General features: G+C 40.1%; 1 protein-coding gene across 3 annotated transcripts in view; it reads left to right on the top strand.

The window, feature by feature from the left end:
- The window catches only part of LOC126413549 (uncharacterized), a 241,448-nt gene that overhangs the window by 183,374 nt on the left and 39,021 nt on the right, over positions 1-19,053 (top strand). For all 3 annotated transcript variants that reach the window (XM_050083275.1, XM_050083273.1, XM_050083274.1), the window contains one exon: positions 17,071-17,181. In XM_050083275.1, coding sequence (XP_049939232.1) covers positions 17,071-17,181 — 111 coding nt within the window. The remainder of the gene's footprint in view (positions 1-17,070; positions 17,182-19,053) is intronic.

The raw sequence follows: 19,053 nt of genomic DNA, 5'->3' as shown, positions 1-19,053 counted from the left end.
CATGTAAAAATTCATCAAAGATTTGCGTATGCACAGCAGTGTCTACTGTTGCTTCAAGAAATATGGGATCCACAAACCGATTTGCTGACATGGCACACCACACAGCGATTTGTTCCCCATGAAGAGGTTCCTCATTAATTAAATAGTAATTGTTTGTTGACCAGTATCTGGTGTTCTCGGAGTTCACATGTCCTGTTAGGTGGAACAAGGCTTCATCACTCAAGAAATGCAGCAACGGATCCAACATTCCACTCTCAGTTGCTTGACATAACCAAGTACTGTAATTCCTATGTTTTGCCTTATCTCCCTCCATCAGTTCTTGGACAAATGTCATTTTGTAGGCCTTAATGCCTGTATGGCGTAAAATTTGTTGATGAGAACTATGTGAAACATTCACTTATTGCTACAGTGTATGTGTTGACTTCTTTGGACTTTCGATCATTCCTACTCGAAGATCCACGATCACAGCAGTTGTACAAACTGGCAGGGCTCGATTCCTTTTTGCGTTTGCAACTGACCCTCTAGTATACCACTTCGTCAACCAATCTTGCTCTTTGCTGATATGGAAACACCAGGAAACATCTTTTGCAAAAATGTCTCGCATTTCCTTAAGTGAACCAGCAGACACGTACATCTCCACCATTGCTATTCTTTCTTGAAGAGGATACATCTCACTGAGATATTTATTTCACACGTCTTAACCAAGTCGCAACAGCTTTGAAATAATATAGACGACAATTGATGGGCGACAATGAGCAATCTGGTACTTGGGATTGATTTTCTGTGCATCACACTATGCTAAATAATGTAAAGCTGTGGAGGAGGTAGCTTAAGATTACCTCTTTTAATAAATTCTTGAATATGACTTGTTAATCTTACCTGATAAGATTAATAGAGGGCGTAGAGAGGATTCAGAGAAGAGCTATGCATTTTGTTACAAGTGTGATTAGTAGGTAAAAGTGTTTCACAGACATGCTCATAAAGACATTACAAAAGAGGCATTATATGTCACAGTGTGGTTTACTGTTTTTGGGTGTTCATTTCAAGAAGAATTGAGCAGCGTATTACTACTTCTTACTTAAAGTTGCAAAATGATCAGGTCAATAAGATTTTCTGTAATTTTCTTGTCAGTTACCATTCCCCTGCACCATTTGCAATTTGGAGAGGTGGGAGGGCTTAAAGAGAAATTCTGCTTATGAATAGCAGCACATCAGGTTGAATCACCAGACTCTTGTACAATTTTGTAGTTATGGCACATGGGATAACCATGAGAGTGCTGCTGTCCTACTCAATCGTACTAGACCATAACTCCTGGTGTAGGTCCACACCGGCAGTTGGTTGCAGGTACTCAACTGGCCTCCTCCTAACCAACACATGGCCATTACTGGCATTGAGACAGCACCAGCTTTCATCAGAAAACACAATAGACCTCCACCCTTCCCTCCAGTGAGCTTCCACTTGACACCATTGAAGTCACGAATGGTGGTGATTTGGGGTCAGTGGAATACTTGCTACAGTGTGTCTGGCTCAGAGCTGTCCTTGTAACAGTTCTTTGTGACACTATGGTGTCAATTGCGACTCTTAATTGCTGCTGTGGATGGAGTACAATGTGCCAGAGCCATATGCTGAACTTGATGGTCTTTCCTCTCAGTTGTGTAACGTAGCTGTCCAGAGCCCGGTCTTCTTGCAACCACGCATTCTCGTGACCACCGCTGCCAGCAGTCATTTGCAGTGGCTACATTCCTGCCGAATCTTTCTGCAGTATCACAGAAGGAACATCCAACTTCTCGTAGCTCTGTTACACGACCAAACTTGGTGAGGTGAGGTGTTCATAATGTTGTCTTTGTCACTTTAAAGGCTTTCTTGACTAACACAACTTACCACATCCAGTCTCAAAGTTAACTAGTGCTCATAACCATTACAGCGTGTATTTAAAGCAAACCTGATTTGCATTCACATAACGGTCCTACTAATGCCTCTCTTAAGTGACTGGTGTGAAATTTGAATAGACGTCACATTTCAGCTGTAAAAACGCACTTATAAAAACATACTTACCAGCTTTCATTTATGTCCCACAACTCCTTCTGTGGGCTGTGGTTTTACTTTTCTTCTTCTTTTTCTGACGTTAGTGTATTTATACTATCAGTTATATTTAAAAACAAAGATGATGTGACTTACCATACAAAAGCGCTGGCAGGTCGAAAGAAACACAGACAGACGCATACATACACACAAAATACTAGCTTTCGCAACCAACGGTTGCTTCGTCAGGAAAGAGGGAAGGAGAGGGAAAGACGAAAGGATGTGGGTTTTAAAGGAGAGGGTAAGGAGTAATTCCAATCCCGGGAGCGGAAAGACTTACCTTAGGGGGGGAAAAAAGGACAGGTATACACTCGCACACACTTTTCCCGCGTGGAATGTTTCCCTATTATATTCATATACTATCAGTTACATTCATATAGGAGTAATGTCATGATCCAGCACCTCCTCAAAAAAAGAAAGCCTTTGTCTTTAACATCATCCTATCTATTCAGTAAAGGGACTCAGAGGTCACAAATTCATGAAGAAATTGATTCAAGCACTCCGACAATTTATAGAATACAACATTTCCTCTTTGGAAAACTGTAATTGTGTGATTGGTAACTTGTGTCTGAGTGCTTTCAAATGAATTGAAAACAATGTGATGTGTGTTTATTTACGTGGCCATCTTCCGCAGCAGATATTATGCATCAGTTCCAAACCCCCACCTCCCTCACATCCTAAGCTTAGTGCAATTTAAGTGAAGCTTGTCAGCAAACGCGTTTCACATATATTTATAAAGTATCTTCTGTGGTCATTGCTATCTTTTCCTCTTGTTTACTGTTTTTCCCCTTCATTGTTAGTGGAGCTTGGAGTCAGGAAAAAAGAAACACGTTTGCACAAGTGCTGAGTGTGAAACTTATGAAATTACAGTTCAGTTTCTGTGAAAACAATTTTTGTGAAATTTACATAGGTGAAGTGCGAAAATTGCGAAAGCCACGAAACAAAAAACAAGTTCGTAAAAGCTGAGAAATTGTGAAAGTTAAATATGCTAATATGTCTTTTTTTTTTCCAACTCCAACCCCTGATAACAGTGCATGTAAAAGCAGTGAACTTCAAAACATAAACAGGAGGAAAAATGCCAGTGAACACAGAAGATGTTCTGTAAATATAAGAAAAACACATCTGATGAAAACCTTTTAAATTGCAATCAGTTTAAGATGGGAAAGAACAATAAATTGCAAATGATGAAACTATTATTCTTCATAGTTCACACAGCCTCCTCTGCAAAACACATTTCCATTCAAATATCCCACTTGTTCAAGATGGGTATGTCCATTGTGACATGTTTCATAAATTTCATCAAATTAGCTTTTGTCTGTAAGCTAACTGTATAACAGTCAATACCGTACCTTCAAATGTTGTTATCGTGCATCAAATTACTAGTAATCAATGAAATTTTTACTGCTCTAGCTCGTATAGCTACGAAGAGAGAATGTGTTTTTGTTCTTGATGTCCAATCTGCGAAAGGAATGTAAATAATGAATACATTTGCATTGTCTTAATTTTATTTGTAATGTATGGTTAGCTTACATCTAATATTTGGAGCAGACAGTGTTCATTCATTGTCTTCTTCATTATTGAAACATCTTTCACACTAGAGGTGGGCATGTAATCATGTTTCTCTTACAAATCAGTCTCAGTTTTCATTATAACAACTTTCTAGCATCTGGCTGTGATTTCAGTCACAACTAGGTCATAAGTATCTACTAAAAGTAGCATTTAAGCATTATAATATTCAGTGCTGTGTGGCATTTGTTGCCCAACATTCGTAGTCCATTATAATAACTTTGTGTCTCATGTTGTGAATGTACAACCTACCTATGGTCAAAGAAATTAACCAAGAAGGAAATTTGCAGCAAGAAAATTTTTACTCTTGGTGTTTTACCTGCCAGTAGAACTCATGATCATTTTTTGTAAGCCAGTGCAAAATGAAAGTCTGCCTGTTGATATGTGTGTAGACAGGAAACATTGCAATTGCAAATTACTGGTTTATTTCTCACTCTGTACCAAATACATACAGGAAATTTCTGAAATAGAATGTGTTTCATTGCTACACATTTAATTAAGATAAATAGAAACTAAAAGTTTCATATATAACTGGAACCTTAAACTAAAAAATTATGTTGAAATATTTGCAGTTTTCACTGGGTATTCTTCAAATTTTGCAATGTGGTGGACTCTCATCATTTTTCAGGACTGGTCTTTGATGTCCAGTTGACATGACTTCCACATATTTGTCAACTAAAGCAGACATATTGGTCACTTCGATGCCTCAGCAATACCACTGGGGCCTGCACTGCTCTACTCTGCTACAACTCTACAAAGCATTGGTCCAGTCCAGCCTAGATTACGGGAGTCTCACATACGGCTTGGCAGCACAGTCTATGTTACAGATGGTGGACCTGATACATCATTGTGGGGTGCGGCTGGCAACTAGCACATTTTAGACTAAACCCCGTCTTCAGCCTCCTAGTGGATGATGATGATGATGATGATTAGTGTTTTTAGGGTTTTCCTAGTGGAGTAGTGGAGGCAGGGGTCCCACCATCACACGCTCTGTGCCAAAAACAGATGATCCCTTATGCATTACGCATCCGCTGCTCTCCACAGCACCGAACTACCATCTCTTCTTTCCAGATACAGAGATCTGCCTCCCACAAAGGCAGTCCAGGTCTGGGGTTACAAACACCATGCTGGGTAAGGGCTTGGCGACCCCCAAGTTACTGAACTGGGGACTGGTAAGCGCTACCAGTCCTTTGTCACCATAAGCTCTGGGCATGCTTCAGCAATCAGTATGCGGTATGGCAGTGGAATGTTGCATGTCACAGGAAATGGGGATCTCGACTTGACCGCCTGGATTGTGAAGATGGTAAAAACCTCTGTAAAAAGCTCCTCAATCCCAACATGTGCTTGTGTGCCATGGCTCTCTCCTTGTTTACTGACCTACAAGCAATAGCTGTTGCAGTTCCTGTTGGTCAGAAGATCACTAACTGGTCCCTGCACTTACCTCTGCAGGATTTAATAGACTCTGAAGCTCTCGCAGGGCTAATTTAACAACTCCCCACACATTTCCCCTACAATGTGATTTCAATGCCCATAATGTATTATGAGGCTCAAATTATTCTTGCACCATGGGTTGGGTCTTGGTGAAGAACTTCATAATGTAACAGGAGCTGTGCATCCTGAATGCGAGCAGTCCCACTGAATTCTTGGCTGCTGCTGGTTTTTCCTCAGCCATTGACGTCTCTTCCTGCTCTCCAGTCCCTGCAGACTCACCACAGTTGGAAACAACTGGTGACCTTCATTCCAGTGACCACTTCCCACTGTGGATCCACTACTCGATGGAGGATTGGTTGAACAGAAGTCACCGAAATGGATGGTCAGCAGGGCTAAACAGATGCTGTTTAGCCAGCTAGTTGTGTTTGAACACCACGATAGCTTACAGAAATGGGTGAATCACCTGAGTGATCCATCATGCTACAGACCTATTGGTACCAAAGTCCTTAGGTGGTGACCTATACCTTGATGGACCGATGAGTGCTGTTCAGCATTCCAAGGCAGACGGCGTCTCTTCGGAAATCTAAATGCCCCCCAACAGCAGTCTGCTTGATGCATAATTAAAGAGAGAGCAAGAAAAGGTCATGGCAAGTGTTCCTGTACTCTGTCGTCCTACATACGCTACTAAAGAATGGGAAACCAGCCAGAGGATTACCAGTAAACACAGTGAGTCTTCAAACTACCCTTTCTCCATATGCGAGCTGAAATTGACACTGTATGAGACTGATTGATACTGCACCTAGACACAACCAAATCCAGTATTACATGCTTAGACATTTACTAGAAGTGTCAAGGAAATCCTCCTCTAATGTTTTAAACTTATATCGCAAATAGGCCAATTTCCCACCTCATGTAGAGACTCAATTCTAATACTGCTTCTCATACCAAGATAGTTACCGGAGCATCACATTAATGAGCTATGTAGGAAAGGCCCTGGAGCGCATCGTTTACCATCACCTTGTCTGGTTGTTGAGACCAGACAATTCTCTAGCCACTCTGTGTGGATTCTGGCGATTTCGGTCCGCTGTCGACAACTCGACCCTACTAGGGGCAGCTATTCAGCAGCCTTTCCTACATAAACATCATCGTCTTGCTATATTCTTCGATATCAGTAAGACGTACGACACTATTTTTGGAGACACAATATTCTTGTGTAACTCCATTAGTGTTGCCTTGCCACCTCACCATTTTCACAAAGTCCGCCCTGTCTAATTGTTTTTCTAAGTTCTCAAGTTAGTGATGATGTGCTGTCAGATCACTTTGAGGAGGAGAATGATGTTCCTCAGGGCAATGTATTAAGTGGTACCCTCTATTGCATAGCCATAGAAATTTTCACATCTACAGTAAGGAGTTTATACAATGCTTCTTATTTGTGGATGATTTTGCTTTTTTCTGTTCCTCCTCCAGTGTTAGACAGCAACCAGTCAGTTGCAACTTAAAGTGCGGAGGTGGAGGTGAAGGACTGGGCTGCAAAGATGGGTTTTCAGTTTTTTGCAGGTGTGTGTGTGTGTGTGTGTGTGTGTACATTGTAATCATTCTCATCATATTTTTAATTTACCTGACTTGCATATGAGGAAAACCATTCCACATTTTAAAGACTTAGTGTCGTTTCTATGCTTAATTTTTGACACCAAACTATGGTTGCCACAGCTAAGGCACCTGAGAAGATTATTGACACTACCCACCATGAGGGGATTAGGTTAGGCTGGGCACAGGTGCTTACACAACCAGCTGCACACCCAGTCTCTGTGCTGAGGGTTGGGAACCACCACTCGCCATCCAGCGGCAGCTCCTCATATAACGTGAGGCACATAAGTTACTCACAGCTCTGATTTAACCTTCATACCACACTTTTGCTCATCTGCCTCTGGAATGCCTTTTCCCCTATCATCAAAGAGCAACAATGCCATTTGGGCTCCGCATGCAGCGTGTGCTGGAGTCAAGTGGTGTGGAGCATGTACAACCCCAAATCCAGGATTTCAGCTGCCAGCCACCATGGTTACTGCAGCAGCCCAGTGTCATTTTGGATTTGGGGCAATATTTTCTGCCATTTCAAGTGAGCACCACGACTATGTAGCTGTCTTTACTGATTGGTCCAAACAGGGAAACTCCACTGGTCGCTCTGTTGGTTTCCCCAATCATGATCTGAAGGTCCGACTGCCCCTAGACTGTACTGTCTTCAATGTGGAGCACATGAGATGTTCTTAAAGTGCTAAATTACGTGTATTCAGATTCTCTGAGTGCCAGTCACTCTCTACAATGCTTGTACCCAGAATATAAAGTAGTTCAGAATATCAAGCATGCTCTCCTCCAATGACAACAGCTGTTGAAGATGTTATCTTTCTGCTTGGTACCAGGGCACACATATATTGCGGTGAACTAAAGGATGGATCTAGCAGCCCAGGAGACAGGCATGTGATCCTTAGTTATTTCAGTGTGCCATCCTCCTGCACGCTATTAGCCTCGCTGTTGAAGTACAGTGTCTTGCATCAAAAGGAAGATGAGTGGGTGGAAGTGACAAGACAATAAGCTCTGTCTAGTAAAGTCCACAATGCATCTGTGGCATACCTCCTTCCAGCCACGTTGACAGGATGAGGTCCTCCTTACTAGTCTTTGCACAGGCGCAGCCCTATGACAGATGACTTCCTGCTCCATTGTGTGGTACTTGTGTACAGATCACTGTATGCCATATTTTATTAGACTCTCTTTTATTGTACAACCAGAAGGCAGTGGAAGGTTTGTCAAAAGATATGCCCCCTACTTTAAGTAAGGTTCAAACGAATGTAGTGAGTTTTAAGGTCCTGCAATATGTCCAACTTGTTTCCTAAAGTTTCATGGCTATGTTCTTAATGTGTTCACAGGGTGACTGGCTCACCCAGTTTTTTGTAAGTGGTCTGCCAGTCACATTGCCCTGTGCCTTTCTTGTAGCTCTTCTGCAGTTTTACTTCTGTTTTAACCTCATGTACAGGACCTTTCACCACATCTCCATTGTCTTAAGGCATGTGAGATAGAGTGAGTGTGTAGGTTTCTTTTAGGATTTGTAAAGGTCACAATAACCTCAGTTTTTTGAGCGCGCGCACACACACACACACACACACACACACACACACACACACACACACACAAAGATCGCCAACAATAACAAGGCCCCCCCCCTTTTTTTTCCAGAACTCCCGCTTTCCCCTCATATCACATCTTCTCCAGGGCTGCTCCTGTACAACTCCGTGGTGCACACCCCCTCCCCCTCCCATCCACAGCTCTGTCTTGACCTACAACTAGGTCCGAAAGACTTGGAACTGCCTGAGGCCTTTATCCACCAATTCTTCTTCATTCCAGTGTGTTCAAGATTCACAAGTAGTCTGTACTGATGGCTCGATGGTTGCCAGTCACACTGGCCTTGCTTACATCATGTGGAATATAATGAACTCCATGCCTTGCCGAATGACTACAGTGTTTTCTCTGCGGAGTTGGTAGCCATCTCATGTGCTCTTGAGCATATCCATTCCTGCATTAGTGAGTCTTTCTTCACCTATAGAGACTGCTTGAATAGTTTACAAGCTCTTCATCTACATCTACATTTATACTCCGCAAGCCACCCAACGGTGTATGGCGGAGGGCACTTTACGTGCCACTGTCATTACTTCCCTTTCCTGTTCCAGTTGCGTATGGTTCGCGGGAAGAACGACTGTCTGAAAGCTCCGTGCGTGCTCTAATCTCTCTAATTTTACATTCGTGATCTCCTCGGGAGGTATAAGTAGGGGGAAGCAATATATTTGATACCTCATCCAGAAACGCACGCTCTCGAAACATGGCGAGCAAGCTACACCACGATGCAGAGCACCTCTCTTGCAGAGTCTGCCACTTGAGTTTGTTAAACATCTCCGTAACGCTATCACGGTTACCAAATAACCCTGTGACGAAACGCGCCGCTCTTCTTTGGATCTTCTCTATTTCCTCCGTCAACCCGATCTGGTACGAATCCCACACTGATGAGCAATACTCAAGTATAGGTCGAACGAGTGTTTTGTAAGCCACCTCCTTTGTTGATGGACTACATTTTCTAAGGACTCTCCCAATGAATCTCAACCTGGTACCCGCCTTACCAACAATTAATTTTATATGATCATTCCACTTCAAATCGTTCTGCACGCATACTCCCAGATATTTTACAGAAGTAACTGCTACCAGTGTTTGTTCCGCTATCATATAATCATACAATAAAGGATCCTTCTTTCTATGTATTCGCAATACATTACATTTGTCTATGTTAAGGGTCAGTTGCCACTCCCTGCACCAAGTGCCTATCCGCTGCAGATCTTCCTGCATTTCTCTACAATTTTCTAATGCTGCAACTTCTCTGTATACTACAGCATCATCCGCGAAAAGCCGCATGGGACTTCCGACACTATCTACTAGGTCATTTATATATATTGTGAAAAGCAATGGTCCCATAACACTCCCCTGTGGCACGCCAGAGGTTACTTTTACGTCTGTAGACGTCTCTCCATTGTTACCCTCGCCATCCCTTGGTCCTGACTATCCAGGATTCCATTTTTGCCCTTGAACAGCATGGATGTTCAGTAGTCTTTGTCTGGACTCCTGGTCACATTGGGATCCCGGAGAATGAACTCACTGACAGGCTGGCCAAATTGGCTACTGGCAAGCTGCCTCTTGAGATTGGTATTCCAGCGCTGGACCTTTGATCAGTATCCCGCCATCAAGTGCTAAGAATTTGGAATACAGAATGGCATACCCTTGACTTCTCTGAACAAACTATGGATGATAAAGGAGACCGTGAATTTGTGGAGGTACTCTATGCAGTCCTCTTGCAAGGATTCCATTGTCCTTCACCAGCTCTTCATTGGCTATACTTGGCTGACTAATGGTAATCTCCTCCATTGCAAGGATCTGCCCCAGTGTCGTTATGATGCCCATTTGACAGTGGTCCACATTTGGCTGGACTGTCCTAACCTCACCACCCTACAGTGGACTCTTTAATCTTCCTGACTCGCTACCCCTGGTGTTAGCAGACGATGCCTGAGTGACCGACATGGTTTTAAGGTTTATTCATGAAAGGTGTTTATAATCACTCCCTGTAAGGGAGAATGTCTCGGCCTTGTTAGCCCACTTAGGGGTTGGCAGGTTACCCTGTTGAATTCTCTGCCCCAACCAGACAATGGCTGACTATCTGGGTTGGTGGTCTGCCCTAGTCCTCACCCTGCCCATTCTTGTGTTCCTCTTCCCTTTCTTGCTTCTTCTGTGTGACTTGGTGTTCTTCGTCTGTTTTCTTGTGCTTTCCTTGCCCTGTCCTTACTGCTTTACAGTGTATTGTTGTGTGAGGTGCCTCTGGAGGAGGAGACGGAGGAGGAGGAGGAGGAGGAGGGGGGGGGTTCATCCTCTATTGCAGTTTCTGCCATTGAGGGCTTCCTGCTGCTCCCTGGATGGAGCACCTGGCCCAACTATCTTCCTTTTCCCCTTTTCTTCTTCCTTGTACGTTTGTCTAGGCTCCGTTGAACTTTGATAGACCTTGAGGGTTTCTTCCGTTGGGTTTTGCCCACTAGGATCTTCTCTGGTGTATAGTTTTATTGCCTTGCCTGTTCCAAGTAGAATTGTATAGTATTGTATATTTATTCATCCTTTGAATCGTATGTTATACATGGGTACATAATGATATAGGACAAGTCAAATAATTGAAATAAATTTTGAACAGAAACTGTTGTACGATTTACAGTATATAGCAATATAAGCCTAACATAAGAGAAAAACAGTCCACACATACATAGAATACAAAGATAAATTTATACATAGACATTTCCTATTTTTACCTTAACTGTATAAACTATTTAAATTTTTTCACATATTTACATAGTAGATAAAATCCATCAACACTATAGTAACAGTTCTGTAGTAGGTAGTCACTCACTGCAGTTTTGAATTTATGCAAGCCAGTTATAGCCTTAATTTTTTTTGGGTGGTATGCTATATATGGAAACTGCACATGTAAATCTTGATTATTCCATGTTTGTAAGAACGGACATTTTGGTTTTTTGTGACAGTCTTGCTGTTGTTATCTATGATTTTCCTTTTTTTGTTTTGCTGTTGTTATCTATGATTTTCCTTTTTTTGTTTTGCTGTTGCTATCTATGATTTTCCTTTTGTTTCAAGACTTTTGCCCAACAGTTCTATGGTTGCAGGTAAGAGGCTGTTTATTCTACAGTGTGTATACAGTAGATGCATAGTGTTCGTTTTCTGTGTGTTTATTGTTAAGTTGTTCATTGGGAACCATTCTGATATATGTGAAGTGCTCTATTGTATTTCATTTTGGAGCTCTTCGGGGGTCTTCCCATTGATAAGACTATTTGTATTTTCAGCATATTTAATGTACTTATAGGTAGGGCTGGATGGTTCCAAGTCATTTACAAACAGCAAGAACAAGATTGATCCCAGTACAGAATCCCTTGGCACACCGTATTTAACATAGTGTTTTTATGAGTGATAGGGAATTAAATTTTTGCCTTCTTTGTACAAGACTTCAATTATTTGTTGTCTGTTGTGTAGGTATGACTTCACCCACTCATACACTGGGCCTCTTGACACCAACATTTTCTAGATTTCTACATAGTAGATCATGATAAATGATGTCAAATGCTTTTGAAAGATCCAGGAATATTGCTGCCATGGTTTTTTTATTTTTTATTATTTATTTATTTATTTTTATTTTGTGTGTGTGTGTGTGTGTGTGTGTGTGTGTGTGTGTGTGTGTGTGTGTGTGTGTGTTCAAAGCTTCATTTAGGAAATCGATAATAGCAGACTTGGTGGATATGTTGTTGTTGTGGTCTTCAGTCCTGAGACTGGTTTGATGCAGCTCTCCATGCTACTCTATCCTGTGCAAGCTTCTTCATCTCCCAGTACCTACTGCAACCTACATCCTTCTGAATCTGCTTAGTGTATTCATCTCTTGGTCTCCCTCTACAATTTTTACCTTCCACGCTGCCCTCCAATGCTAAATTTGTGATCCCTTGATGCCTCCCCCTACCAACCGGTCCCTTCTTCTGGTCAAGTTGTCCCACAAACTCCTCTTCTCCCCAATCATATTCAATACCTCCTCATTGGTTATGTGATCTACCCATCTAATCTTCAGCATTCTTCTGTAGCACCACATTTTGAAAGCTTCTATTCTCTTTTTGTCCGAACTATTTATCGTCCATGTTTCACTTCCATACATGGCTACACTCCATACAAATACTTTCAGAAACGACTTCCTAACACTTAAATCTATACTTGATGTTAACAAATTTCTCTTCTTCAGAAACGCTTTGCTTGCCATTGCCAGTCTACATTTTATATCCTCTCTACTTCGACCATCATCAGTTATTTTGCTCCCCAAATAGCAAAACTCCTTTACTACTTTAAGTGTCTCATTTCCTAATCTAATTCCCTCAGCATCGCCCAACTTAATTTGACTACATTCCCTTATCCTCGTTTTGCTTTTGTTTATGTTCATCTTATATCCTCCTTTCAAGACACGGTCCATTCCGTTCAACTCCTCTTCCAAGTCCTTTGCTGTATCTGACAGAATTACAATGTCATTGGTGAACCTCAGAGTTTTTATTTCTTCTCCATGGATTTTAATACCTACTCTGAATCTTTCTTTTGTTTCCTTTAATGCTTACTCAATATACAGATTGAATAGCATCGCGGAGAGGCTACAACCCTGTCTCACTCCCTTCCCAACCACTGCTTCCCTTTCATGTCCCTCGACTCTTATAACTGCCATCTGGTTTCTGTACAAATTGTAAATAGCCATTCGTTCCCTGTATTTGACCCCTGCCACCTTCAGAATTTGAAAGAGAGTATTGCAGTCAACATTGTCGAAAGCTTTCACTAAGCCTACAAATGCTAGAAATGTAGGTTTGCCTTTCCTTAATCTTTCTTCTAAGATAAGGCGTAAGGTCAGTATTGCCTCACATGTTCCAACATTTCTACGGAATCCAAGCTGATCTTCCCCGAGGTCGGCTTCTACCAGTTTTTCCATTCGTCTGTAAAGAACACGCGTTAGTATTTTGCAGCTGTGACTTATTAAACTGATAGTTCGGTAATTTTCACATCTGTCAACACCTACTTTCTTTGGGATTGGAATTATTATATTCTTCTTGAAGTCTGAGGGTATTTCGCCTGTCTCATACATCTTGCTCACCAGATGGTAGAGTTTTGTCATGACTGGCTCTCCCAAGGCCGTCAGTAGTTCTAATGGAATGTTGTCTACTCCCGGGGCCTTGTTTCGACTCAGGTCTTTCAGTGCTCTGTCAAACTCTTCACGCAGTATCGTATCTCCCATTTCATCTTCATCTACATCCTCTTCCCTTTTCATAATATTGTCCTCAAGTACATCGCCCTTCTATAAACCCTCTATATACTCCTTCCACCTTTCTGCTTTCCCTTCTTTGCTTAGAATTGGGTTTCCATCTGAGATTTTGATATTTGAGGATATACCTTTTTGGAAACCATGCTGTGTGGTCGAGAAAAGTTTATTTTATTCAGTGAAACCTATAGGTCTTTTTGTAAAAGGTTTTTCAGTTACTTTAGAAAGAAACAGATAGTAGAGAGACTGGCCTATAATTTGTCATATCTGTTTTTTCACCTTTTTCGTACAATGGCTTCACTTTAGCTATTTTAACTTTTCTGGGAATATTCCATTAAAAGTGTGCTATTGCATATGTCAATAATGGGCCTAACTACTAAGGGTGCACACTTTTTAAAGATATCGCCTGCTACGTTGTCAGTACCAAAGGAAGATTCCGATTTTAGCTCCCTTACTGTTTTTATTATTTCCCGTTCGTGTGTTGGATATAGGAAAAGAGACTTGTTACTAGGGATAGTTTTAATCTGATTTGCAGTGGGAGCGTATTGAGAGTTTTGCTTCCAGAATCACAGCTGCTTCAGTGAAATATGAGTTAAAATTATTTGCTATCTGCTTGGAACCAAATATTACAGATGAATTTTCTTCCCATTTGATGATGTACTATTTCCTCTGTGTTTCTCCTGTTTCCTGTCTTAGTGTCCCATGTGGTTTTCATTTTATTTGATGTGTTTGGTATGAAGACATTATTTGCCATTCTTTTTGCTTCTTTTATGGCTTTAGTTTTTTGTAATTCTTAAAATAGGAATAAAATTCTGGAGATGTGGTGTGCTGTCTTTCATGAAGTAAACTTTTTTTTTGTTGCAGATGTTTTTTTTTATCCCTGCTGTGATCCATTATATTTTCAAATCCTATTTGTGATTATCTTATTATGAAGTGGAAAGCAAAGTTCAAAATAATAGCTAGAACTGTTCAAGAATTTGTTGAACTTACCCTTCATATTTTTACATTCATAGATCTCTTTCCAAGTTCCTTTACTCAGACAGTGAAGGAAATTTATGTTTTGCTCATTATACTTCCTAGATGTAGTTTTAGACATTTGGCTGAAACAAGCTGTTTTCCTAGTCTTACATTAATTTCTTGGGCTGTGTGATCCCCAAAACCTATCTTGAAGGTTTGTGTTGAATATTTCAAGTGCCCATTCACGATTATTTAATCAATGATTGTGGGTGAGGTTTTTGTAATGTGTGTCGGTGTTTCTGTATTAGCCTTTAAAGGTGCTAAGAATCTCAGTAAAACAGCTTTTTGCTTGGACTCACTTGCAAACTCAATATTGAAATCTCCACATATAATTACTTTTCTGTTATTTGTGTAGTCTTGAGTAAAATATTTTAGAGGCCCTTTAGCATGATGTTAATATTGCCCATTGGTACCATGTATAGACAAATAATAGCTATTTTTTCATCATTGATTTCAAATACATTATCCTCAAATTATTTCTCTATGGATAATTTTTCTATATCAGGTATACATTTAAAATTTATGCAATTTTTAATATAAATGCAATTACCACCATGTTTATACAGTTTCCCCACAAAAATAACTACCCAATACAAAATCTGGAACGGATACCATGTGAAGTTTCTCTCAGTCAAGTCAATGTCCAATAAAATATAATACAGGAGTGTTTTTTCCTGTCATTTTCTTACAAAATATGATATTGATTTAATTTGTTGGATAGCAATTGTACGTTTTGATAAAATACCATCAGGTTTGGAGTTGAGTTCTAAAGCGCGCTGTCCTTAATACTTACATTAATATCGGAGTTTCTGCCTGGGAGATATTTTTATTTTCATTGTCACTTTTGAAATTTCACCCCCTTCACATGGTATCAGTTTCCCCTGTTCAAATGTCTTTAATCATTTAACTAAAATTCATTGAGCCTAGTCTGTTTAAATCCACACCATCCTTTCGCAAGCATTTGTCACTTAAAATTTGTTAAGATCAGTGCTGGTTTTCTGGGGGAACGCTAGGGTATGTGTACCCCAAACATTTATTTCATGGACACAAATTTTTTATTTCAGTTTCTCGTGTTGGTAATTGCAATACGAATGATACCAGTGCAGTTTTTGGTGGGAAACGCAATGTCATTGACTGTTTCAAGCATTTCGAAGCTGCGGCAACCATTCTCGACAACTGAATCGCTGGCAGCCAGTTCGACAAGCATGTAATGCCCTCTCCTGCTAATAGTGGGTGATAGTAGTGCTAAATGGATATGCATACGCTCAAACGCCGAGCTACCGAAAGATGTATCTACGTTCCTGCCACCACTATCCTTCACGATTCATTGTCGTCTGTGTTTTGTTGTTCTTTATTCGTTTCCGTTTGCTGTTCCATTCTTGTCGGTTGTGCGAAGTTTTACAGTGTGTCCTGTCTTTCGTTGCAACTTATAAGTTAAGTTGGAGGTGAGAGATGAGCAGAAAACTAACAAACTATTTTACTTGTTCTTCTGCATCTAAAAAACCAAAAACTGTCAACAATTCGTGTGCGAGTGAAAAGCCAGGAAGTTCAATATCAGTGGATGACGAAAGTGAGACTGTAAACCTTCATTTGAGCTGTAGTAAAGTCAACTGAAGAGTCCGAAACTACTTTTTTTAATTTTTTTATTATTTATTTTTAAGTTAGACGTGTTGATTGTCATGGCTAAAAGCAGACGGGTGGTATCTCATGCTTCAGTTATAAGTAATTTTTGCTGCATTGTATCCAATGCCGGAGTACCCTCAAACTTTTTTTTTTTTTCGGGAAAAAAAACTGCTTAAGATGAATGAAAATTGTTCAGAGTTTGCCACACTGTTCTCTGATTTTGTTTATGGAAGAACTGCTTACTGACGTTCTGTGCAGAATTCCACTTTTAACCAGTCTTGAGTTTGTGAACAATGCTTTGGCTGAGCGAATAATGTTTGGAGGGACTGATGACCTGAGTTTGTTCCCTTTAATCCTTAAACCAACCAACCAACCTACCTACCTTTGTGGAATTCAAAACAATCTTTTATTGAAAAATATTTTTCTTTATACTATGACCTGTTTCGGACTATGAGATACATCATCGGATCAGTAGTTAATCATCATCAAAAGAAGTAAAAACATAGTACATTAAGGAATGTTTTGAATTCCACTAACTTTAAACATTTTGTCATAACCTACTTCAACAATTTTGATAGTAATGAAAATATTGTGAGCAATTTGAAGCCTGCACCTCCTCATTTAGTAAAGAACACAAATACATCTCATAATACATTGGAAGTGTTTATTTTAAATGTCAAATTATGATTCAGGTACATCATATTTTGGAAGGTCCTTGACAGTACATTATCTGTCACATCCAGTAATTCTTCATTGATTAACACCATAAAAAATACAATTTGATTTTGCTGAATGTCTCCCAAAAAAGAAGTAGAGGTTCTAATCTTAAATGGATTGGTGTCACAGTACTGGACATAGCTACTTATAGATATTCTAATAACTGTTTGGTGATATAAGCAATAGTAAGGCAGCATGTTTCATATTTACAGGAAATGTAAAGAGCTCAGTCACATACCTCTGCGATGTGAAGAAGTTGAGAAGCCTGAAGAAGTGAAGATAAGAACTTACATTGAAGACAGGATGACACAGGCATTAATAAGGTATGGCTGTTAACATTCAGAGTTAATTTTGTGTATTCTTCTTCTCTCATCGTCATCATTTTTAGCTTGAGGAACCTGCCTAATCAGTCCTTCATTGAGAATAGTAAATGTAATGTTTCTTTTAAGGAATTTTTTTCTGATTTCCTTTGGTTTTGGTCTAATACCTATTATTAATGGACCAGATGTCAATAGTAGCCAGTTTATTATGTCCACATTGCATTCTTCTTCTAAGAATTTCCTGGCAAACATTTGTCTGTACAGATGAAAGTACTTACTGTGGGCCTTGGCTGCTTATTCTGGTAAACTACATATGGGTAAGAGGGCATGTTCAATGACAGTTGAACCATGCAGCAAAATCTTGCATTCAGTGGGAGACATAGGGTGCCATGGATAAAAATCAATATACAGTCTTAATGTTTCAAAAGTACAAGCAGAAAAGTCGTCTATGCCTGTCTTACATCCATTGGAAATAGCTTCTAGAATGGCCCTGAATCTGTATGTGTTGCAGCTCTACACCTATTATTTTTGCTGATATTTTCAAGGTCTGCAAAAAATCTTCTACTGATATTTCCATCATTGCTATTTCTATAGCCTTGTTTGGGAACATAGACAATTAATCACAATCGATTTCTAAACTTTTCTTGTGTGACTTTTTTTCTCTGTTGAGCAAGTACCTTTTTCTCTTTTGAATAAATTCGCCACGTCTTGAATTTTATTTTATAGGACAAATGCAACAAAAATTTGGAAAATCTAATTCAGCATTCTGTACAAATGGGCCAAACTGAATAGCTCTTGCATTTGTTACGTTGGGTTTTGACAAGTCATTGAAGTCCTTTGAGGTAGCCTTGCAAACGTAGCATCTCATTGTCGATGCTGGCCCTGTTGCTGCATTGCAGACATATGTATATATCATAGTCATCAGCAGTGTGTGTTTCACACTCTCTGTTCTTGCAATTTTTGTTTCATGTAGTTTTTCGCCTGGTGCTATACCAATTTTTTCAGCTGTTTCATGAATACATCTTATTCTTATTGTTCTGTGGTGGTCCTAAAAAATGTTAATAATTTTAATTACATATCAGATCATAACATAAGAAGTGAGCCAGGTTTCGTATGCGAGACAGCCCGTGTGTGTGATGGGGGGGAAATTAAACTGGATATCAGGGGCATATAATGTGTCTCAAAGCAGCTGGACACTATTTGCTTCTTTGAGGCTGTCCAAACAAGCCGGCAAGCAGTACACTTAACACCTCACCAGCAGGGCCAAGGGACAAGATCAGCAGAATGATAGGGAACTTTCCAACACATGTAATGGAGGAAACTAGCATAAATTTGAGTGACTGTCAAACATTAAGATGATCAAATGTCGAAGAAAGCTTTCAAGAGAATATTCCCAACAGATATCATAAAAGGCTGTGTGCACCAAGAATCAGTGTAGAATGAAGTAAAAGCTCAGAGAGGGGCACATTAAACAAGAGAGATATCAGAAATAGCAACAGTGGTAGCAGAGAGGAGATTTGGCGAAAAATCCTAGCAGCCGAAGTACAGTGATGCTTTGTAGCAGCACCTGATGGAGCTGTGGACACTTCAGCTATGACGATGATAGAATCTGGTGGTCAAACAGCAACTGCAAGCTAAGTAGCAGTTTTCAGTGTTCATTGGAATAGCATTGAATAGTGACTGCCTATCAGTGTCTCAAAGAATCAAGGTAGAGGAATTTCAGTGAATATTAGGAACAAGCTACTGTTTGGTACAGTGAGTTACTTCAAAGTGGTGTTGATTTGATACTTAGACCAAGTGGCTAATAATTACCAGAATGAATGGCACTGAAAGCACTCATTTCTGATAAAAGTCCTTCCTATTGGTTACTGAAGG

This window comes from Schistocerca serialis, chromosome 1, assembly GCF_023864345.2.
Source record: "Schistocerca serialis cubense isolate TAMUIC-IGC-003099 chromosome 1, iqSchSeri2.2, whole genome shotgun sequence".
NCBI classification, from domain to species: Eukaryota; Metazoa; Arthropoda; class Insecta; order Orthoptera; family Acrididae; genus Schistocerca; species Schistocerca serialis.
The sequence above is the reverse complement of the archived record's forward strand: the minus strand, read 5'-3'. Positions and strand labels throughout refer to the sequence as shown.